This window comes from Alosa pseudoharengus, unplaced genomic scaffold (genome assembly GCF_046254945.1).
Source record: "Alosa pseudoharengus isolate Yale_2024_CS ecotype anadromous, Long Island Sound unplaced genomic scaffold, YU_APseudo_1.1 YU_APseudo_1.1_scf_1, whole genome shotgun sequence".
Lineage (NCBI taxonomy): Eukaryota > Metazoa > Chordata > Actinopteri > Clupeiformes > Clupeidae > Alosa > Alosa pseudoharengus.
The window spans coordinates 40,515,396-40,540,395 of record NW_027468564.1 but is presented as its reverse complement, the minus strand read 5'-3'; the positions used below and the strand labels follow the sequence as shown (position 1 = coordinate 40,540,395).

Below are 25,000 nucleotides of genomic sequence, written 5' to 3'. Positions count from 1 at the left end.
TGTACGCACATGCTGTAAACGGCATAGCATGATTCACCAAACTGACCGTCGATGTCTTTTTCTTACATCATAATCATCAGAATTACATTATTGCCTTATTACCAACTCAGAGAAAGAAATGCATACTGCAACTTCAAAGACCTCCAGTAGTGGTGGATAGTCCAGTAGTGACAAATAGTCCAGGCTGACTGCTGATGTCGATAATGTTTTGATGCTCTGGAACTAAATGTCACTCTGCTTTGCCCAGCTAAAAAAAAAACAAAAAAAAAACAGATTTGCCTTTGGGCATCGGTGATTGTAATAGATGCCGTCTCCATGTGTTCAGTCTGTTCCTGTTTCCATCCTGAGATAACACAATCAGCCATCAGCCAATCAGCCAATCAGCCAATCAGCTTCCCCATTACCACAAGCACTGGCCAGCCTACGCTAAGCCACGTGCCCTCCCTGGGTCATGACCAGGAAATAGGGCCCAGAGGGCCGGACGCAGGTCCAGTAATGAGTCATACGCAGCCATAAATCACATACAGTGACACAGTCCACACACACATGAACAAGAGTCTGATACCACTCTTTCTCTTTCTCTCTCTCACTCTCTCTTCCCCCTCTCTCTCTCTCTCTCTCTACGGGAACCCAGAGCAGACCCTGATCAATAATGCCTCAGCAGCCCAGATCACAGGCACAGCCCTAGCCTTTTATTTGTCTGTGTGTGTGTGTGTGTGTGTGTGTGAGTGTGTGTGCAAGAGACAAAAAAAACAATGTGATAGTGTTTGTGTGTGTGTGTGTGTGTGTGTGTGAGTGCAAGTCTAGGGAGCATATGTGTGCAATTTTTCATATGTGTGGTGTGTGTGCATAGCCTAAGAGGACAGGCATATCTGAGCTAATAACTGGGCTATGTCTCTGTCTATTACCAACCATTGCTACACTGTATACTGTTAGTGATATCCTACTACCCTAGATGCCCCTATAACAACATGTCTGTCAATAAAATGTCTTGCTTGCTACACTGTATACTGTTAGTGATATCCTACTACCCTAGATGCCCCTATAACAACATGTCTGTCAATAGAGATAGCCAATAGTGTGATGCTATAAAAAGACACGCTGCTATCTACAGAATTGCGTTTGATGGCATTACAACAGGATTGTAACATGTCCGTTGAATGTTAAAAGGAGCTCTTGGGTGTAAGTTATAGATTTAATTTAGGCTACAATAAAGCTTGTATAACATTAGCATCAGTGTCCTCTCTTCACGGTAGCAGTGCTATAGTCTTCATGAGTTGTTATATAGCCTAGCTGAGCTTTCTATTCAGTCTGTGTGCATGAATAACAAATGTTAGAGTGCATAGTAAATTTGGCATCTTGTCTGAGGGCAGGAAGGAGAGAGAGAGATAGAGTCACAGACTGAAGTGTGTGTGTGTGTGTGTGTGTGTGTGTGTGTGTGTGTGTGTGTGTGTGAGGATTGTAATATGCTGCTATCGTGACCCCCCTCACCTCCCAACTCTAATGAGCCTAAGGGGTCAGGTGAGGGTTGAGGAGATTAGACTTCACTGCTATACTGGGGTGATGTAGGGAGGGAGGGAGAGAGAGAGAGAGAGAGAGAGAGAGAGAGAGAGAGAGAGAGAGAGAGAGAGAGAGAGAGAGAGAGAGAGGTTGGAAATAATGAGAAGATTTCCACAGGCTAAGGGAGACAACAGAAACAGTGGAAGGAGAGAGAATGTGTGAGTTCGTTCTAGATTTGAGAGAAATAGAGAGAGACAATGAGAGATCAGTTCTTGATGGAACATGTTGTGTTGCTGAGGTGAGATAGGGGCCACTTTCTAGGAAGCGTGTGTCTGTGTGTGTGTGTGTGTGTGTGTGTGTGTGTGTGTGTTTGTCTCTGCTCGGCTTTCCGATGAGATCATCTATCGGACTCTTCAACTACTCCTTCTCACACAGCCATCCTCCCCTACTCACACGCCCGTGGCATCAGTGTGTCTATCGCCAGAGGACGTCACTCCAAGTCATTTCACTGCCCCTCCTGCTTACACACTCACACACCACAGTGCTACCTCCACACACCTCACACACCGCAGACTGCTATGCCTGGCAAACAAGCAAGCTTGACTAAAACACACACACACACACACACACACACACACACACACACACACACACACACACACACACACACACACACACACACACTCTCTCTCAAGCACAATAGGGAGGGTAGAGGAGACTCAGAGCCATTAGCCCAGTTAGGATAATACGAGACAAAGATGGATCCTAATATAAAGACAAAGATGATGATGAATCTACTGAGTTATCACCCTCTCTTCTCACCAACGTTACTTCTCTGCTCAGAAAAGGTTTAAGAACACAAACATACAAAAAAAAGTCATAGCCTAACATTACCTGAATAGTAAACAGTCTCCCTGACTCACTCTCTCTCACACACACACACACTGGCACATCATAATGGAGGTAAGAGATACAGAACACCCATTGGCATGGGACCACAGACCACTGCATAATGGATGTCTAAAACACGCAACCACGGTTTCTCACTTACACAAAGAACAGAAGTAAGAATAGAGAGGTGTTTTCAGAGAAGAAAATTATTAAATGACGTCCATTACGTAAAGTGCAGGGTGGCAGTTTGCCTATCTGGACTTTGCTCTCAACTCACTGGCCTACCTTAAAATCACGATAACGGCTTTGGAGCTAACCCTTCACGCAACACCAATACCTGAACTGAATTAGGCTACGCCTTCTGAATCATTTTTTATCTTATTTAAGGGTCGATCTGAATGTAGCCCACCGATGGTAAACAATGGTGATGTTGGGAACTTAGGTCTCTAGTTAATTAAGGGTGGGTTGACGGTATATTAACTGGCCATGATCATCGGTCACCGTCGCCACAGTCTAAAAGAGGCTACAAGGTTGCAGCCTTTGATAATCCAGTTAATCGCCATCATGTCAACATAGTGGGTAACTGTGGCGAAATTCTAGTGAATAGAAAGGCAGATAAATAATGTACCATTATATCTACCACCACCACTGACACTGAGGTGCCTGAAAAATAATGTTGGATTATGGATATTTTTTTCTGGCAAATCAACATTTTGCCCGTGCCAACGTCAGATTACAGGGCAGGTGTGTGCAGCAAGCGTTAGCACGCAGTTACTGTAACGTTAGCTAACATAGAATGACATTGACATAATATGTGTCTACTGTAATAACCCGATACTACAACATTTTAATGTTAATATGCGTCAAGGGGATCGAATGACCATGGCAAGCACAACACAGAGCCGTACAGTGGATCAATTCAGTAACATACCAGCGATTTCAGTCACTCCCTCGCCGGTCGGCAACTTCGCGTCGACTCGGTGATCACAGAGCTATCCGCAGTGGAGCCACCACCGACGCTCTTCTTCAACAACACGGGGCGAAAAAAGGCGATGATACGGGAGACCGACGAGAGACTCTTCGGATCAGTCAGGACAACCCCATTCTACAGCAAACGCACAGTACGCTTGCCTCACGAAATGTTTTACTTTCATAGAGCTGCCTGATGTGTAGTTGGCTGTCACTCTCTCGAACAGTTAACGTTAGCAGTGTTTATGTCCCGACAGCGGATCACAGCCTGGGGCTCTTTGCATAGAGGCTCTTTGTCGCTTTAAATCCAAAATGTCTACTCCCCGGCGGACTGTACCGTCCCAGTGTCCTCAGCGCGGGTGTTTGGAGATGACGTTTGTTTTGATTTTTTTTTTGCACTTGCAGCATCGGGCGTGGCTGTGGGGTGACAGAGTGATGGAAATGAGCGTGTTCTTGTGGGGGAATATTTGTAGGCTATTTACCGTACAAGATGGCTTAGCCGCTTTGTTTCATTGTAAGTTCAAAACAATGTATTCCAAGTTAGTTTAATTGTTATTCTTCAATTAAGAAAATCAACATTCGATAAATATAACAAGTTGGCTGACAATACAGGTGTTATGGAGCGAAGATGATGAAACTAGGGCGGTTTGATGTGTAATCACAAGTTATTATATTACAGCTTATTTATATTTCTGTAGTGCCACCTGCTGGTAGGCTACTCATTTTCACAGTCATAAATAAACAGTAACAGCCGCTGACTGTAACCAGTTAACCTAGGCTAAGTCATTATGGACCTTTTAAAAAAAAAAAAAAAAAAAAAATTATGTGTGAAAAACTAAGTGACCTTACTTTATTGACCAGGACGCCTACTTATGGTGATCTCAACCATACATTACTGTAAAATGATTATGTTACTAAAAAATAATTAACAAAGAAATGTACAGTAGGCAAAATCAGACAAGTCAACTGTTTTCCATGTTTTTTTTTTATTATTATTCTCATCAATATTTGTAATTCGTGTATGAATTTGAAGAATAGTTATTTAAGTATTTATCAAATACAAAAAAAGAGAGAAGCGAGAAAAGAATACAAACACACAAAAGTCTTATTCTGTGCACTTATAAAACCTCATCACACCGGCTGGAGTCTCAGTCTCTCACCTACAGCTGAAATGTCAGAAGAATAAAAACAACAAACTCATCTATAAAAGAGCTCAACTCCTTTTTCAAAAAGGGCCATAAAAACAACCACAACAATGAACAGTTAATAATAGTTTTTGTTTTTAAGAACGCAAGCCAGGTTAAAATCTGAACGTTTCGGAGTACACAAAAGCTATGTGTAAGACATTGCACGAAAAAAGTTAAAACGATATGAAACAATACAATTGTTTTGTACAACGAAACTATACAAAATATCCAACAAAACACTTGTTTTTTTTCCTCAGTGGTCTATTTTTTAAAAAAGAATACTGTCATATAATTTAAAAAAAAGAACTTTGTGCAAAGACGTCCGCATTTTAAAATTTCAAAACGAAACCAGGTCTGACCCAATATTAGAGTACATATCATTTCCCATTAGCTCTTAAGTTGTTTAGACCGAAGGGCAGTCTTCTCAAAATGGCAGACAAAGTAGTGCTTTAAAAGATGAGGATAGAACCTAGCCTGGAGTCAGCTGACAGTGAGAGAACGTTTCTCTTTCTCCAATGTCTAAAAAAAAGGCATATTGACCTTTTCATAGCTCACAGGCCTTCAAATTTCATACCTTCTTGAACAAAAAAGGTAATCTGTACAATAAACGTTTAAAACAACATACATTGTAGTTATACTGTAAGTTTCACCATCAATTTGTTTCAGAGACAGAGACAGAGAAAGTCAGAGAGAAGGAGGAGGGGGGGGGTAAAACATCCACAGTTCTTCCAGAGTTTTACAGTTGGAGAATACGTTTGTACAATATCAATCCAAACGATAAAGCGCCACGTTTCGCTCCAGTTTAATCAAACACACACATGCACACGTGCGCACACACACATTCCCTTTAGGCAAGTTCCATAGGATCACCACATTTTTCACAGTACACCCTTACCGAAACAGGAGACCAAAGCAGGTCTTGATGCGACTCCCTGGAAATAAACACACACAACCAAATGTACACACTCAACTGTGTTATGCACCCAAATGAACACACACACACACACACACACACAGACATACCCACATACATACAGTATATAAACACTCGTTAATGACATTCTCTTGTTTTTTGCCTTAGTCCTTAGATGACGCTTAGACACCATGTAACATCAAGTCGAAATTGCGGTTTCAAGCGTTTTGAAAAAAAATATCCCGTCACAGCAGACCAATCACTTCCAAACGGTCTAAAGCTAAAAATTGTCATGCAATGCAAACACACTCAGTATTAAAGGGTTTTTCATAATGTGGCAGAGAGAAGAAGAAACAGTGAGAGAGGAAGAAAACCAGAGAAACGGAGAAGAGAGAAAGAGAGAGAGAGAGAGAGAGCAAGAAAGAGAAAGAGAAGACCTACACATAGTAAATCTTCAAAGAGTCTTTGCTCGGGGGGGTTTACCTCCCCCTCGTGTATGTTCCAGCATTCGCGCCCTTCCAGACTTCCACAGTGGTTATCAGCCCTTAAAATCAGAGAAGGTTTGAAAGTCCTGCGCTCGTCGAAAAAAGGAAAAATATCACCAAAAAAAAAAAAATGCAGATGTCCACCGTGCCAATATCAGCAGAGTAGCTGGATGGCTGTGTGACATGGCGCTGCCAAGCAGTGGCACTCAGGGGCCCAGGAGTGGGCACGACACAAAAGGTGCCAACGTGCCAACACCGGCCAGTTTCCCCAGACGCCATGGCTACCACCAACCCACAATGCCGCGCACGCCGGCACCTTAGGGGTGACACTCTCGGCGGGCAGCATAGCTGACCCTCTGTATCTGACCCTCATGAGGGGCTAGGATGGTAAAAGACACACGAGTTTGGTTTTAAACGGCAGCACTACCATCGTGTGTCCACAGGGGGGCACTGTGGACACCACAGGCACGAGGAGGGCACAGCCTGCCAGAAGGCGGTGTGAGAGCTGTGCTGATCGCAACACATAAAGGCCAACGCAGCAGCGGCGTGCTGGTGGAGACTCCGTATGGTGACCGAGAGTGTCGTGAGCACTGCATGTGCTAAGTCGACTGTTGTGAACTTGACTAAAGGAGAGAGTGAAAAAGAAAAACCTTTTTTAGCCAAAAATCGTTTCTGTCTTGTTTTTACTTTGTCGTTAAGGCCTTCTATACGTGCATGAGCATCCGACTTCTCCAACATCTCCCTACGTAAAATAGGCTCCTGGATTCTGCACTATTTTTTTAATCTTCAAATTCACACACACACACACATACATACTCATTTCGAAAGAAAAAAGGCAAGAATGCTAGCCAGTTAGGTAAATGAGGTCCTATATATAAAAGAAACTGGAGTTAAAAGTCACTTTGAATGGACTAAAAATGTCGACTAGAACAGGAGTGCGAGTACATTCCTCTCAGGTTAGAGGGAAAAAAGTTCTGTCTCAGAGCAACACTTCATTATCTAAGCACCCTAACACACTATGACATGCACGAATGTGCATGCACACGCACACACACACACACACACTCACTTAAGTCTCCCAACCCCTTTTAACATAGCACAAAAAGAGCACCTACTCACAGGATTTCACAGAAATAATAACATCTAAACAAAAAATCATAACACTTTCTTATACAAAATAAACAAACAACAAAAAAAGTGCAAAACCAAGCTGCCTGATATGCTGGCTACCATCTCCTCATGACGACACACGCTGTGACTGAAACGTGTGTTTTGTCTAGTTTTTTTCGTCTTTTTTTTTGTTGCATCTTTTAAAAGGCAGCACATACGCTTGAACACACATTTAAAAAAACAGTTTGTTTTTTTCCCTCCTACTTGAGCTGTGTAGAAGGGGGCAGCTACACACCAACAACATTAACAAACCACCGTGACAACATCCAGTATGGGGGGTAGGTGGCCAAGATGGCGGTGACTCACAGGTTCCAAAAGTCAACACTTCTTGTCATATTCCTTTTCCACAGGAAAATCAGTTTGTCCTTGACTTTCTGTCATTCATTCATTCTTTCCATCTTCCTTCCGTTGTTACATTTTGCAGTATTTTTTGTTTTTTGTTTTCCTTGTTTGCTTCCTTGTCGAAGAGTCACTCTTTTTGAATTGATTTGCCTTTTCCCGCTGTTGCACTGTAACAGTCCAGAAGCCCCATCCCTCCCTCTCGCTCTCCCTCTCTCTCTCAGAGGGTTTAAGATCTGCCGGGATCTCAGGAGGTGAGGAGGAGGTGTGGAGTGTGAGGATAGGGTGGGGTGGGGCAGAGATGTGTGTGTGTGTGTGTGTGTGTGTGTGTGTGTGTGTGTGGGGTGGGGGGGTGGGAGGGGTTCAGATGGGCTTGGTGGTGGGGGGGTGGGAGGGGTTCAGATGGGCTTGGTGTAGCCGAAGACCCCGACGGGGAAGTGCTTGACGTGGGTGGGCCACTGTGCGGCCAGCTGGAAAAACTTGACGTCGTTCCACTCCACGCCGTCGATGGACACTGCAGAGAATTACAACCAACAGCGTGAGCACATGCCGGCCCAGTCGCAGGCCTTCCTCTAGTCATCTTGGCTAAGACAGTTTCAAGACTATAGTGAGTAGTGCTGTAGTACTGTAAGGAGATTTATGGCTTAAACCACACTGTTAACATACTATTTGCAATACAGGGTACAGGGGTCTCCAAACTTTTTTCCTCCAAGAGCTAATTTGACAAAATGAACATGGCCGAGAGCTACTAATGTTTTATAGACTGTTAGTAGTAGCATGTATTCACATAGCTGATCTTCACCCAACACAGCTGAATACGTTTCGTATGGGTTTTAGCGCTCCTTTCAATTCCTTTACCTTCTGTCTTTGTAGATTGTGAATTTGATTTGATAGGAATTTGATCAGGTTACCAAATGACTTAGTCATCAAATTAGCAAACATTTCCCTTAAAAACTACCTGAGCTACCTGTTGGAGACCCCTGCTCTAGTACCTAATTGGTAAGTCTGTTCTTGTAAATTAGCAACCTGTAAAAGATATATCAAACATTCCTACACACTCCAACTAGGGTGACCAGATGAGCTATTTTTTTTTTGCGGGGGGTGGGGTTGTAGGCCTAAATAGACTATTATAAAAGATAATGAATTTTCAAACCTGTACCAAAACACTTTTTTATTCAAACATCGAGTCTGCCTCAAAATACAACAGAGAAATCATGAACTCAAAATGTCATTGTGGGAAAAAAAAAACTATGACTGCATAACAGTGCAAATCAGACCTTTCAGAATAAGGATAATAGCCTAACGCTAATAACAAGCCTTGCCAAAATTATGGGTTAGATTAAGTAGATTATGTTAAAACGACATCGGACATTAGGCCGAACTTCCGACGTATTTTTTTGCACACATGACGCGACCAGTTAATCACTGCTGGCTCTGCCTGCTGCGCTGCCTGCACATTCAATGTCCTCGGCTTCGCTTGCGCTCTCTTCATCTAGGCCTACTCTATAAAACAGAAACACCAAACTCTCTTCTACACACTTTGCAGAATGCTTTCATCTCGTCGCGTAAGGCTTTGTCAATCCACGGGTACCTCCCCACCCACTCCTCCCGGTACCTGCATAGACGCTTCCCAGACAGCAAAATATATTTGGGCCAGATCTGGTCCAGATCTTCATTAGCATTTGGCGCAGATCCACTAAACGGACCTGCCCCGGGGTCATTTCTTCCGACGGGCCAATACCGGAACAGGTTGGAATTACGGATCAGAGACAGATCTGGGCCAGAACTGGTACAGTTATTATTGCCATGGCAATTGGTGCGGATCTGGCCCAGACTCATATTCTACATGTGGGCCTGGTCTGTGATTCATATTTAGGCTATCAGACAATTAGCCTTTTGCTTTTTAGCGGCATGTTGGGGTTCCGGTACATCAGCCATGTCAAGGAATGAATAAAAATTATCTAAAATCAGTGCATATTCGCGCCTAATTATAGAACGTCAAAAAAGAAACAAAGTAGCCGGGGCTGCATCCAGACACTTAGCTGCCGTCGGGGGCTGCATGCAGTCGACTCAAGCTCTCTACGGACAGTTTTTAATGTTTATCAGAAAATAACTACTCAGTATTCTGATTGAGTATAATGTTCGGGCCAATTAGGGCTGGATTCGGGATTCGGGATAAACGCTTAGATTTCGGGACTGTCCCGAATTGCTCAGGACGTCTGGTCACCCTAACTCCGACAATTGGATGGAGAAAAAAATCTGGTGACGCAATTCTCAATGTCGCCACAGGGTGGCAGCAGAGAACTCTATAAGTTCCACACATTCTTTCAACAGAGAATGGCCTCCTGTTCTGATTCATGCCCCCAGATGTTGAACCATTTGGAGCATTTTGACCAAAACTAAATGGGTTTAGACCAAAAAGTAGTTGTTTTTTCCCCCTTGAGAACCAGGGTGGGTGTGTCATTCTACAGTTCAGTTATACACGCTACAGCCTAGTTAGTTATGACGCATCCATGTTTCCTTCCCAAACTGGTGGATATGTGGGCTGATTCACTAGATACAACAAAGGCTCAAAGAGTTCAGAATTGAACCGGTTCAACAACCAGCTCTCTGCTGGTCGAAAAACATCCAATGTCATCTGGGCACATTAAATACACAGTGTAAGTGAGGCAGTGTCTCATAGACTGTGTGTGTGTGTGTGTGTGTGTGTGTGTGTGTGTATGCGCTTGTGTGTGTGTGTGTGTGTGAGCCTCTACGTACCTCTCAGCATGGTGTGCTGGTGTTTGGCAGTGCAGATGAGGCGACTGATGCCCTCGATCACCTGGCTCTTTGAGTCCACGTCCTTCTCTTTGAGCTTCTTGCTCAGGAAAATCACTGCGCAACACACACACACACACACACACACACACACACACACACACATTTAATATAAAATGTATCAATAGCTAGTTACATAACATAGTACTACAGCTTTTTTTTTTTCCCTTTTGCATCTGTAGACCTTAACAATGCAAGACACTCTTTTGATGGAGCCCTTTGATCTGAGCTGAAATGGAGAGACGAAGCACAGCGAGTCTCTTGCAATCCATTCAACTTTGATATCCCAGAGAAAGACCTGCAGTAAGTGAGCCTCGGGCTGTTCTGAGAACAGGGTGAGACTGGCAGACACAGACACAAGATACAAGGAAACTGATGTCGGATGGGGTGTCGGATGGGGTGTTTACAGTTATCAGTCGAGTGAATCAACGTTCAGTGTTCTGCGCTCACTCAATCAGTAAAGGGCTATCTGGAGAGGGCAGGCTGTCTGGTTAAATGACTTGATGTGGATGCAACAATCTATGAATGTTATTTGAGCATTTTCAGGAAACATACCTAAATTCCTGCTATGCATGTATATACTTCTGAGGAATCAGATAATTGAAAAAATGATCGGGGAGTTGCTACCCCATCTCTCTATACCACTCCAGGCACAGAAACACTAAACCAGGAAATAAATCCATATAAACCCATATCACCTTTATTAGTCATAATTTCTGCACCCCCCCCCCCACACACTCCTCTTCTTGCCCCTACACCCTCTTCCTTCGCCATTTCCCGTGACGGTCATTAAACGTGAGGGTCATTAAATGCCATCTGAAACCAATTCTCAGGGGGTGGAAGAGGGTGTAGGCCAAGGGCTAGTTTGGAAACTCTCACTCAGTCTCTCTCTCCCCACTTCTCTTGCTCTCTCTCTTCCTCTCTCATTCTCCCTCTCCCTCTTTCTCTCTCTCCCCCATCCTCTCTCTCTCTCTCTCTCTCTCTCTCTCTCTCTCTCTCTCTCTCTCGCTCACCCTTCTTGTTCTTCTCCTTCATGACGACGGTCATGGCCATTCCGGGCGGCGGCGCCAGTTCGCCCCCTGCAGGCACGCGGGAGACGGCCAGCGAGCGGAAGTTGCTCTTGAGCGTGTTCTTGACGCCCACGTCCCTCTTCTCGCCCTCCTTGCGCTTCTCCACACCCGGCAGTGTCCAGTAGTCCACCTGCAGACCCATCACCTCTCCGCCAGTGCACGGAGAACTGAGCACACACACACACACACACACACACACACACACACACACACACACACACACACACACACACACAGACACACACACACACACATATAGAATGTGAACCTAAAGCATAAGTGTATGTATGTTGAAAATCCTCATTAAGTTACTGTACACTGCACTGTATGTAAACTCATTAAGTTACTTAATAGACTGCAATATATGTAAACTCATTAAGTATACTGCACTGTATGTAAACTGTGTACTAATCTAAATACATGCACTTATATCCAGAGGCTACTACAACTCTCATACACAAAACACACAGAACACACACGTGCTTGAAAACATACACACCTAAGTATTTACTTACACACTTGTTGATACTCTCACATATACATACACATATACACACACACAGAAAGAAGCACTCACAGACACAGACACACACAGACACACACACACACACACACACACACACACACACACACACACACACACACACACACTATCTCTACATCTTTTTAATGTCTCTGCTGGAGCTGCTGTTCTGGGGCCTGTGATGTAAGGCTGTAACTAACGATTATTTCCGTAGTAAGAGTAAGAGGCCAAGATTATGTCCTCAAATTCCTTGCTTTGTCCATACACCAAAGATATTTAGTTTAGTTTACAGGTGTAAGCAAAGCAGAAAAAATATATATATATTCAGCAAAAGCTGAAATCAGAATTTGTAGGTATTTTCTTTGTAAAATAACACAAAGTGATCAATCAATTCCCAAAATAGTTGCCGATCCATTAAATAGTTGCCAGCTAAACAATTTATAAATGAATGTCCGTGTGTGTGTGTGTGTAAGTGTGTGTGTGCAAGTGTGTGTGTCTGTGTCCATGTCCGGGTGACCTACCCTGCTCCAGAGAGTGCGTTGGAGACGGAGGGGGAGGAGGGTGGGGTGCAGGTCAAGTCTTTGGCGTACTGTGCCCCTGTCTGAGGTGGGGGGGACGACAGCATGGTCACCCCGGTAACCATGCAGTCATCAGAGTCCACTACAGCAGAGAGAGAGAGAGAGAGAGGTGATGATGATTTATTTATTAAAATGTTTTGTTTTGTTATTCTTTCTGTCTATTTGTCAGTCTTTCCTTTTTTTGAGCCAATACTACTTTGCCAATACTGTTAAGTACAGCGTGGCCATGCTAATAAAGCTTAAATGAGACTGAGAACAAGGAGAGAGACAGAGCAGAGAGAGACAGAGTGAGAGAGATAGAGAAAAGGAATAAAGGGGATAAAGAATAAAAGAAAGAGAGAGGGGGTATGGATAGAAAAAAGAGACATATATATATATATATATAGAGGGCCGATAGAAAATGAAAGCATGGTTGGGGGAGGGGAAGTTAGAGTGAGGAACTCTGGAACAGATCCAGCCGCTATCTTCCTGTTGTGAACTTTCTGCAGGAGATAAGGAGTGTTATTGAGGTGGGGGGTTAGCAGCCGCCGCTGACTGGATAACATCTCTTCATATCCGCTTAGGCTGAACACACTTTTATTCACTGAAACTATCTTGATGAAGTGTGACTGTGTGTGTGTGTGTGTGTGTACATACCTGAAGTAGAGAGGCTGTGTTCAACTATTCCCACTTTTACCAGCTGATCAAAGAGAAAGAAATGTATTAGGATCTCCAATGTGTAATGAAATTCCACTGAAGTACATTGAAGTTACACACACACCCACACACACCAGGTGACAACTGTACACACATGGACACTGGAGCTGTAACTAACGACAATTTTCATAGTCGATTCAACTGTTGATTATTTTCTCGATAAAATGTCAGAAAATGGTGAAAAAATGTTGATCAGAGTTGTAAACAGTTTTGTCCTTAGATGCCTTGTTTTGTCCAAGCATATTAACAGATAAACAAAACAATTGGTAATTTATTTAATAGTTACTAATTGATTAATTGTCGCAGCCCTTGTGGATACACACACACACACACTCACACACACACACACACACAGAGAGAGAGAGAGAGAGAGAGAGAGAGAGAGGCACATCTTACCCCAATAAATGGCACAAACTTCTGACAGGAGTCCTCATCAGGGCTGTGAGTAGAGAGGAGAAGAGAAAGAACACAGATTTTAGTACAACCACCCTCAAGTGTGTGTGTGTGTGTGTGTGTGTGAGTGACAGGATGGCTTCCAGGCGTGAGGACCGGATGTGTGAGCCGGAGGCGGCGACCATGGCAACATGTCAAATCTGATTGGATGAGACATGGCAATGTCCCGCCTCCCCCCCCCCCCCCCTCGCCCTGGGCAACGGTGGTGAGGGTGTCATGCCATGGGGAGTCTTGATGAGAGAATGCCGGGAGATGGACTGGAATCCTTACATCCTGAACCAATCAGGTGCAAGCGTGGGAGTGGTCTCAGTGGGTGGGAAGGGTCAGAGGGGAGGGGGACACGACACCGGGCTGCATTTCCACCAATGGTTGACCCCGAGTGACGACAGGACAGTCATTAACGACACCATAACGTCAGGAAACACAGTTGATATTCATGATCACTGCATCGTTTTTTTAGAAACAGCCTATCAGCTGTATTTCTCAGGGTAGTTGTGCAGGATGGAATTTTTTAAAGGTCCCTACGGAACTCTACGGTCATTAGTATTCGTTATGTTTACTGACGTGGACATGCTGTTACCAAGATAGCTAACTACCTCATTATGAATTCAAGGACTCGCTACATGAAGCTATAAAACATAAACAAACTAGAATCACTGATGCATAAAAAAGGCATGCCCATTAAAAGCTATTTTGGAAATGAAAACTTCATAACTACATAGACAGGATACTGTAAGCCAAGCCAATATTATATCTTAAAGTATTTGGAGGGCTGAAGTTAGGGGGGGGGGGGGGAGCAAAGAAAAGAAAATCACCTCACATCTTCAGGGCAACAATCTCTAATCTCCCTAATGTTAAATGTCTCTCCAATCTTTGTGTTCCTCTCCAACCTCACGTGCCGGGGCAACTATATAACCACTCTCTCCCCCCTGCTCTGTGAGGGCAACAAGTCCACGACACACGTCCTGCTCTAATGAGATCACAAGTGCCGGCTTCCGCCGCCCGCTGACTGGTCGAGCCGCTCTCTCTCTCTCTCTCTCTCTCTCTCTCAATCTGTTCCTTCCTGTGTGTTCTGTCCTTCAACACTAACAGACCATACGTGCCATGTCTCACATACGAGAGAAGAAAAGTGTCACCTATTATTCTCCTCTTTTCTTTCTTCCGCCCCCCTTCCCCCATCTCTCCGTCTTTTAGTCTCTGTCCTTTACTTTCTTCATTATTCAGTCTCAACACACAGCAGGACACAATGTCACCTCGCTGCAGCTTTTCTGCACGTCCCTTGTCAAAGTCCCAAACCCTTTATCCTTTATCCTCACCATCTCTCACACCATATCCTCCATCTCTCTCTCTCTCTCTCTCTCTCTCTCTCTCTCATACTCCTCCCCATGGACCCCTCAGTGACTGTATATTAGAGGATATATAAGGATGATAACATTAGATTATATATCAGGAAATAGTCATCAAACCTCTCTCTTCCTCTTTCACACATTCACACACACACACACACACACACACATACACACAGTGCGTACCTTTTCTGTTTGTAAGTCAGCATGGCCTCTGAGATGGAGAACTGGTGGGAACTCTTTCTGTGTTCTATGAGGAAGCGTTAATTGGCTGTGTGACCTTACTGTTGTGTTGTTTGTGTTGGTCCCTGCTGTGAGAGGTCTGATGAGAGTGCGGTCTCAGTGGGGGTGGTCACCTTGCCCTCCACCCCTATTAGAACAAACCCTCTAAGCGCTTTCAGACATACGTGTAAGACTGGAGGTTCTGCGGATGTTAAACGGTGGGGCCGTATATCTGAACGACATAACCGGTCATATGGAAGTCCGAATTTAGCCGGTTGTTCTTCTACTCCCCCCCTAGTATTTCCTCCGGACATTATATAAATGTGCTGTGTCTGAACGAAGCGTAGAACATGCGGTTAAAGTTTCTTTCGTGCGTCCATGTGGTTAGATCTGACTTAAATGCCAGTGTTACGATGGAGTGCTGTCCAGAAAATCTCCGACCTGGAAAGATGCAGACATCACGGAGCTACTGTCCATGAGGGCATACAACATTTTGATAGAACACATGAAGGGAACGGCAAGAGACACGTTGTAGCCTACAACTGCATGGCAAGGCCAAACGAATTCAAAAGACTCAATCATCATAAGCAGAAGGCGCTGAAAAGGCAGTAGCCTACAGTGACGTCATTGACGACAATAACAGGAGTATTTAATAAATTGTTAGCCAACACGGTCGGTTTTCTGTTCATTGATAGCCTTCTCATGACCTCACTGCTGAGCTCGCTGATATTTGTTGAGCATAAATATGCCTAGAGAAAATGAAAACGAAGAAAACCCAACTTTGTTCCAAGCTCCTTACGTAAATGCAATAGACACATGGGGAGAGGATGCTTTTGGAAAAAATAAACCATGAAAGAACGAACCACTTCACTGGTATGTTAGTATTTTGTTTGTTGCTTAAAAACGTTGTATACCGGTATGATGGCCTTGAAGTCTTGAGTTAGCCTACTGAATTCCAACGCTGGACTATTGAACTTTCTGTCACTAAATCAGGAATAACGAATTACCATAACGGATACGTAATCATCCCACCTCTTGTAACTTTCAGCTCAAGTGCTTAACACCATGTCTTATTCTCTACACCCGACTATCATATGCATTTGTCATGTATACAGACCTTACCGTCATGTACTGACCCTAGGCAGATGGGTCAGGCCCTTGAGTCGTGGATCTGCTCGAGGTTTCTTCCTATATATATCTCCAATTCTAGGGAGTTTTTCCTCGCCCCTGTTACCCATGGGCCTCTCTCTTGCTTTTCTTTTCTTCCTTTCTTTCCTTCTTTCTCTGATTGCCTACATTCTGTAAAGCGCCATGATACATGTGTTATGTTTTGGCGCTCTATAAGCACAATAAATTGAAAATTGAAATTGAATTGGCTGGTACCATAAAGTTTGTGCATGCTCTCTCTCTCCAACGCAAACCAGATTTGGGGTTCCATAGCCAAGTAATTCTGCTACATAATGTTGAAAACAGATAAATGTGTTTATTCGAAGCACACATACAAATACTGTAGGTCAATTTCAAGTGGGCACTTACGTGACTACTTCAAGTATTAGCCTACGCACAATAGATTTTTCTTCTTTAGCCTACATAATGCACTTTGTAAACAAACAGCAGCTGTGACAGCGGCCGCAAATATTCTGCGTCATATCTCGCATCTTGTGAACTCTACAAGCCCCCACCCCTCACTCAACAACCACACGGAGATTCTGAAATGTGCGTGTATGTCGTTCACACATAGGTCTGTATAAGGTCAGTATAAGGTCCGCAGGTTAGCATCATATCTGAATCATCCGAAGGGTAGGACCTCCGTTTGACAAACCTCTGCATATATTCCGGAGGTTATATCTGAAAGCGCTTTCTGACACACAGAGAAAAGACTGTGTGTGTGTGTGTGTGCATGTGTGTTTCTGAATGTGACTATATTTCTTTATCTGCATAGTGTGTGTGTGTGTCTGTGTGTGTGTGTGTGTATGTTTGTGTGCGTGTAACTTTTCAAATGAGCTAGCGTATGTATGACCTCACAGTGCTACTGAGAGGTTGAGATACTCTCATGTGTAAAGATATTTGCACTTGGCCACACAGCTTCTCCTTACTGAAGGGTGACAACTAATCAAACATAACAACCTTCAGCCTCCAGGGTTTTTGTATATGAAGCCCTGATATATTTTCTTTACATTTATGCATTCATATCTTTCACTTTAAAATACAAAGCCCCGCTATCTCTTCTTCCCTGTCTTCCAAACTGAAGTCGAACTAAACTTTTTTTTTTATGGCACTATGCTTTCAATATGCTTTTTTTAGTCCTTTCCTTTGGACCCTGCTTTATCTACAGTAGGATGCAAATACCCTCCTCCTCTCTCTCTCTCTCTCTCTCTCTCTCTCCCTAACATCTCTCTCTTTCTCATCTCTCAATCGCTACCTTTCCTTTGCATCTCGCCTTCCCCCATACTGCCTAGTCCTTCAAACCTCAGCAGTCACCTGGAACTGCGAGAGATAATGCTATTTGTTGTCATTCGTGTGGAGTAATTTTATCACATGCCGATCTAGTTTTATTTTCCCCTGTGATGTCCGTTTGAGAGAATGTGATTGAAGCAGCTTATGAAAAAAAGATACAGAGAGAGAGAGAGAGAGAGGAGATAGAAAGAGAGTGTGTATGAGAGAGATAGAGAAAGTGTGTGTGGGAGAAACAGAGAGATGTGTGAGAGAGATGTGAGAGAGTGTGTGAGAGAGAGATAGATAGAGAGAGAGATGTGAGAGAGTGTGTGAGAGAGATAGATAGAGAGAGAGATGTGAGAGAGTGTGTGTGAGAGAGATAGATAGAGAGAGAGATGTGAGAGAGTGTGTGAGAGAGAGATAGATAGAGAGAGAGATGTGAGAGAGTGTGTGAGAGAGAGATAGATAGAGAGAGAGATGTGAGAGAGTGTGTGAGAGAGAGATAGATAGAGAGAGAGATGTGAGAGAGTGTGTGAGAGAGAGATAGATAGAGAGAGAGATGTGAGAGAGTGTGTGAGAGAGAGATCGATAGAGAGAGAGATGTGAGAGAGTGTGTGAGAGAGAGATAGATAGAGAGAGAGATGTGAGAGAGTGTGTGAGAGAGAGATAGATAGAGAGAGAGATGTGAGAGAGTGTGTATGTGTCTGTGATTTGAAGCTGTTTAAAAATGTACGGGGGAGACTAATGAACTCTCCATCAGGGCACTAAAGAATGGTTACCCAGGGTTACTGGTTACTGTGGAGACACCAGAACACCCCCCCCCCCCCCACCAAAAAAAAAAGAAAGCGGTGGAGTCAACGCACAAACCAAACCAAGCCAGAAGCAAACCAAAGCTGCTTGGTTAGGGAAAATACATACAGCGGAGTTAATCACACGCACACACATCACGCACACACACACACACACACACAGCAAAAGAGGACAAAGCCAAGGGGTCAAGGCAAGGTCATAGGTTGTCGGGCAGACGTCAGACGTGGACAAGAGAGGTGGCGGCGTCACGAGGGGGATGTGAGTGTTAGACGACAGCAAACGAGGGGGGCTGAGGAACAGTCGGACGAGGGACAGCAGACGTCCAAGCCAAGGAACAAACAAACAAACAAAAACGAGAACACGTTTGAAAAACAAAACAAAAACATCAACAGTGTGACGGGTACCTGATGTAAAAATCAAAATACAAACTTCTCTTCCTTGAGTGCAAATGAAAAAGACAAACAGGGGAAAGAAAGGATAAAAAAGACGTATAAATAGAGCGATAGCATTAAAAAAAACAAAAACAAAAAAAACAATCAACGCTGTTTCACTTCTTCAACTGAACATTGAACAGCACAACAGATTCACAGAGAGACAGATCAGCGGAGCATTATTCACCATAAACATTTCTCGCCCCAACAGTCACAGTTTCTTATGTGGCTCAGGAAAAAAACGTGGGCGTCAGAATGTAATCAGACTCATTTGGTGATATGAATGTCTCATCCATGTGACGAAAAAATAACGGCCACCATTTGGAGATGTTATCGAGAGAAACAAAAGGCGTTGATCAGCGAGAAGGAATTAAATGTTGGAATTAATCAGCGTTTGATTTATGAATTGCTGTAACTAGAAGTGATTGGAAGGCAATCAATCAATGTTATGAGCTTTAATTAACTGGCGTCCCTTGGCATGATGGGGAAACAAGTAGCTGTAAAAAAGGCGTTTCAGAACAAGGCGTTAAATGTGCAATTATTAAACCAACGCAGAAATATGCATGCACAAACACACACACACACGCACGCACGCACACACACACACACTGTATACACACACAAACACATACACACATGTTGTCTACTGTCTAGACAAACAACCACAACCACAAGTGCATTCTCTCTTCCTCTTTCTTGCACACACACACACACACACACACACACACACACACACACACACACACACACATACACACAGCGTGTACCTTTTCTGTTTGTAAGTCAGCATGGCCTCTGAGATGGGGAACTGGTGGGATACGCTGGCTCCAGCCAGATACTGGTTTACACGGCCATTCACATCGATGTTATCTGCCCGGAGACAAGACCGCAGCACTTACACAAACATCACAGTCATGGTCACACTCCAGGGGAAATCAACACAAACAGCTTCTAAGTTCATGAGCGCTGATTTATTAGAGCAGGTCATTATGAACAGAATTATCAGCAGGGTTCAATCGTGCAATATTGTTATTATTAACAATGTGTGTATTACACAGTATTATTCACTGTCTGCAATAGGGACATGGCTGCTGATTGCTAGTGGTTCTGTATTTCAGTAAAATAAACTATTACCTGATGGAGCAAACACTACTCAATCTGTATAAACATTTACCAGCATCTCCAGTATCACACACACACAAACACACACACACACATACACACACACACACCTGATGTCGGGGCCTCCAGCCTGCTGAAGGTGTCTCTCCAGCCGGCGTCCATGAAGATGTTGTTGAACTTGCTGTCAAAGGTGGAGATGTATTTGGCCACAGGGTGACATCCTGCCATGACGACACACACACAGACACACACAGACACACCACACACACACATACACACATTCAGTCATTCAGTTAGAACACTGATCAGTCACAGGATATGAATACAGACATTATGCATACTGTGTGAGCACTCAGTTTGTTTTTTGTTTGTTTTTGTGATGTCTAATTATTAATTAAAACACAGTGTATGATCAAGGTCATTTTTAATGAACTAGCTTGAATATGATCACACAATGGCACTGTTAGCTCAGAGTAATTGTTTAGGTTTCGGTGCATTACTGACTTACAATAATTTCTAATTAAAACTCTGACTTTGACCCCCACCCCCTATCCACTGTGAACACGTTTGCCATAGAGGGGATACTAACAAGTTTTTTTTTTAGACATAACAAATTAACTTCCTGTTCTATTGAAATCTCTGTGTAGCCAGGCCTATTTTGTCAATTTGAAGGCATCATTAAGGTCAAAGTACTACACCGCGTTGTGCCAAGTCAGAGCCCTAGCCAGAGACGTGGTCGAACGCTTGCATGAGCTGCTCTCCTCCTGAACCACACACACACACACACACACACACACTACACACACACACACACACACACACACACACACACACACACACACACTACACACACTACACACACACACACACACACACACACACTCCTCTCTGGACTCACCGACGGGGATGACCAGGAAGCGGATGTAGCTGAGCCAGTCGGGCGTCTTGTTGGCCAGCTGCTCCACGAAGCAGCGCAGCACGGTGCTGAGGTAACTCTGGTCCCCCGCCACCGCCACCTTGATGGGGGGAGGGGTCTGGGCATTACAGTTACAACTGGGGGAGGGAGAGAGAGAGAGAGAGAGAGAGGGGGGGGGGGATAGAGAGAGAGAGAAAGAAAGGGAGATCGATAGAGAGAGATAGAAAGACAAAGAAAGAGAGATGGAGAGTGAGAGAAAGAGAGAGAAAAGGAGATGGATAGATAGAGAGAGAGAGGGGTAAACAGGAATAAAAGAAAGAGATGTTATCCTCTTCATTTCCTCTGGAAGTAACAGGCAGACAGGCATGGCATCTTACTGGTGCAACTGCTGTTGCAGGGATGGAAAAACAGAGGCTCAAATCATGCCCCTGATGACGAGCTGTGCCACACTGCCCACACCACATAACTCACATTCATCCTGACGTGCTCAACGTACATCTTCACAACACAGTGCACTGCTTAGGATGAAGTACACTCACAAACTGACTCAATGGCAACAGTATCACCTACATAAAGCTCAATGTACTGTATATCTGGTATACGTTGCAGGAGATAGAGCTATCGGTTAGCTGTCCGTCATCCCCATATGGCTGGCTGTGTGCAATAGTGATGGCACTGTGGATCAGCTCAAGAGCAATGCAGATAACCAAATATAAATAAACTAATATACCAAATATATGGCCATACAAACATAACAATACAGATAACCACACACATGATAACATCACTTTCTTCTCTAGATGCTTCTCTGGATGAGGATAGCTGCCCTTGACATCACGTGGCTAAGCTCAATGTATATCTGCTATTCACCGTAGGAGATGAAAATATCGAGCTCCACGTGGCTAAGCTCAATGTATATCTGCTATTCACCGTAGGAGATGAAAATATCGAGCTCCACGTGGCTAAGCTCAATGTATATCTGCTATTCACCGTAGGAGATGAAAATATCGAGCTCCACGTGGCTAAGCTCAATGTATATCTGCTATTCACCGTAGGAGATGAAAATATCGAGCTCCACGTGGCTAAGCTCAATGTATATCTGCTATTCACCGTAGGAGATGAAAATATCGAGCTCCACGTGGCTAAGCTCAATGTATATCTGCTATTCACCGTAGGAGATGAAAATATCGAGCTCCACGTGGCTAAGCTCAATGTATATCTGCTATTCACCGTAGGAGATGAAAATGAAAGCATCAGGCTCCGTGTGGTTGAGATCAATGTATGTCATCTATAAGCTGGAAGAGATAAAAACATCGGGCTCGCTGCTGTGGCTGGGATCAATGTATATGTGCTATAAGCTGCAAAGTAAAGGAAATGAAAGTGGAGCGTTGTGTGGCTCCCTTGTGGTTGTGTGTGTGTGTGTGTGTGTGTGTGTGTCTGTGTGTGTGTGTGTGTGTCTGTGTGTGTGTCTGTGTGTGTGTGTGTGTGTCTGCGTGTGTCTGTCTGCGTGTGTGTGTGTGTGTGTGTGTGTGTGTGTGTGTGTGTTTGTGTGTGTGTGTGCGTGTGTGTGTGTGCGCCTGCGTGTGAGATAGCTCCCTGCTGCTGTGTGGTTGGTGATGCTGTGGGTCAGGGCTGAGCGCGGTGCAGTCAACTCACAAGCGCTGTATGCGCGTGACGATGGTAGTGAAGGCGGCCTGCACGTCAGCGCTGGAGATGGTGGACACGATGGGCTGGCCATGTTCATGCAGGATCTCATTCAGATACTACAGAGGGAGAGAGAGAAAGAGAGAGGGAGAGAGAGAGAGAGAGAGAGAGAGAGAGAGGGAGAGAGAGGGAAAGAGAGAGAGGGAGAGAGAGAGAGAGAAAGAGGGAGGCACAGAATTTGAGTTTAACAAAGTTTCAATTTAAAGGCAGTTTACTATACTATATGCCGACAGACAGAGAGAGAAAGAGTGAGATAGAAAGAGAGAGAGAGAGAGAGAAAGAGAGAGAGATTTGAATATTTGATTTACATGAAGCATGAGGAGATGAAAGAACTGCAGAGTAAAGGAAAAGTGGACGGAGAGATGAGACGACGAGACTCAGAGATCTAGCAGTGTGGAGCTATAGGAGACTGGAGCATCAGAGATCTAGCAGTGTGGAGCTATAGGAGACTGGAGACTCAGAGATCTAGCAGTGTGGAGCTATAGGAGACTGGAGACTCAGAGATCTAGCAGTGTGGAGCTATAGGAGACTGGAGACTCAGAGATCTAGCAGTGTGGAGCTATAGGAGACTGGAGACACACCGACAAGCCAGCCAGCCAGTCAGAGAGAGAGAAAGAGAGAGGGGTGAGGAAAGAAAGAAATAAAGTGAAGAGTTCTCACCCACGAGGTGAGAGAAATACGTGGGTGGCAGACAGATGAAAGTGAAGGAGTGAAAAAAAAGAAAGAAAGATGGCTGATGGCAGTGGCAGCAGAGAGAGAGAGAGAGAGAGAGATAGAGAAATAGAGAGAGAGAGAGGAGGGGGAGATAGAGAGGGAGGGGGGGTGACAGGAAAAGAGATGGGATAAAAATGATAACTGAAAAAAGATGAACTGAAGTGTATAAGAGGGCATTTGAGCCACCAGCCATGAAGTCACTGACTGAATCCAAAACACAATAACCTGTGGGCCATATCACACACACACACTCGCACACACACACTCGCACACATACACACACACACGCCCAGACACACACACACATATACACACACACGCACGCACACACACACACACACACACGCACACGCACACGCACGTGCACACACACACACACACACACACTATAACTCTTGGTGCTGCATCTGCATAATTCAAACACATTTTTCCCCCTGTGGTCCTCTGGGACCAACAGAAATGTCCAAGTGCAGTCTGGTTTCACACGGAAGGTTCAAGTTTCTATCGATGTCATTTGGACTCAGTGCATCCCCGAGCGTGTTTAAGTGGAGCAGCCCTATAGGGGATAACTGTAACTTATTATAATACCCTGCTGAGCAGGACACAAACATAAATAACAACACTGCACATCAGCTGATAAATCACAGCCTGCGTGATAACTAACAACGACTAACAGCTTGTCTATGTAATTAATGATAATGATGCATCATAGGTATTTGACGGGTCATACATCTTCAGCTTGTTTCAACTCTACATGGAATAAATAACCGAGAGGCATACGCTGTGTGTTAGAGATGGACACGGGTGTACTCAGGGCGGATGCGGATGACCTTTGCTTATAAGTCTCTGTCATGGCAGGTCAATTTCTGTGCAACAGAACCATACTCAATTGATTTGACCATGATGAGGAGAAAAAGGTCAACCTGGCTTCATGTCTAAATGTGTAATATTACACTCTAGGCTGGACCACAGCTTGGCTTCTCAGGACTGATGGAAATCTATTGTCAGATGAACTGCAATAATGGCCCATATTCTTTGTGTGTGTGTGTGTGAGAAAGAGAGAGAGAGAGAGAGAGAGAGAGAGAGAGAGAGAGAGAGAGATAGAGAGAGAGAGAGAGAGAGAGAAGATGAAAATGAAAAAGTGAGAATACTCAGCAGGGTAGAGGTACCACAAGAGGAACAACACCTGTTCATTCGACTGAGTTTCAACAGCCTGGCACTAGGAATAGCACACACTCTCTCTCTCCATCCCTCTCTCTCTCTCATCCCATCACATGAACGCAGAATCATGTGTGTGTGCATGTGCACACTCATTCACACTGAAACAGTGACATATCCTTCACAACTACACAGACTCACACACCAACTCTCACACACACTAACACACAGTCACACACATCTACACAATGCACACTCACATTTCATCTCTCTCTCTCACCCACCCACCTGCACCCCCCCCCACCCCCCCCCCCCCACACACACACACAGACACACACACACACCTGGCCCTGCCAGTCGGTGGTGTTGATGAGGATAATGCTCTCTGGCAGTGTCTCGTCTGAGTTGAGGATCTGGTTCAGCTGGTCGTAAACAGACTTCCTGGGGACCTGGGCGAGGAAGAGGAGTAGCAGAGAGGAAAAGAGGAAGGCCAAGTAGTCATTATGATGACTGGGGCACAATCATCTTACCACACAAGAGTACAAATTCC

At 44.3% G+C, this 25,000-nt stretch overlaps 2 protein-coding genes across 3 annotated transcripts in view; both read right to left on the bottom strand.

Annotated features, from left to right (window-relative positions):
* LOC143127784 (kinesin light chain 1-like) overlaps positions 1-3,671 on the bottom strand; it is a 51,224-nt gene extending 47,553 nt beyond the window's left edge. The window contains exon 1 of the mRNA XM_076289487.1: positions 3,323-3,671. The gene's annotated coding sequence lies outside the window, so the exon portion shown is untranslated. The remainder of the gene's footprint in view (positions 1-3,322) is intronic.
* A 4,145-nt stretch (positions 3,672-7,816) lies between these two features.
* Positions 7,817-25,000, bottom strand: part of LOC143127769 (phosphofurin acidic cluster sorting protein 2-like) — a 97,795-nt gene continuing 80,611 nt past the window's right edge. For both annotated transcript variants that reach the window (XM_076289467.1, XM_076289476.1), the window contains exons 14-24: positions 24,795-24,899; positions 22,531-22,637; positions 20,857-21,011; positions 20,069-20,179; positions 19,604-19,706; positions 13,535-13,577; positions 13,079-13,121; positions 12,386-12,524; positions 11,285-11,508; positions 10,215-10,328; positions 7,817-7,968 (exon numbers count right to left, since the gene is read on the bottom strand). In XM_076289467.1, the coding sequence (XP_076145582.1) occupies positions 7,853-7,968; positions 10,215-10,328; positions 11,285-11,508; positions 12,386-12,524; positions 13,079-13,121; positions 13,535-13,577; positions 19,604-19,706; positions 20,069-20,179; positions 20,857-21,011; positions 22,531-22,637; positions 24,795-24,899 (1,260 nt within the window). In that variant the 3' untranslated portion in view covers positions 7,817-7,852. The remainder of the gene's footprint in view (positions 7,969-10,214; positions 10,329-11,284; positions 11,509-12,385; positions 12,525-13,078; positions 13,122-13,534; positions 13,578-19,603; positions 19,707-20,068; positions 20,180-20,856; positions 21,012-22,530; positions 22,638-24,794; positions 24,900-25,000) is intronic.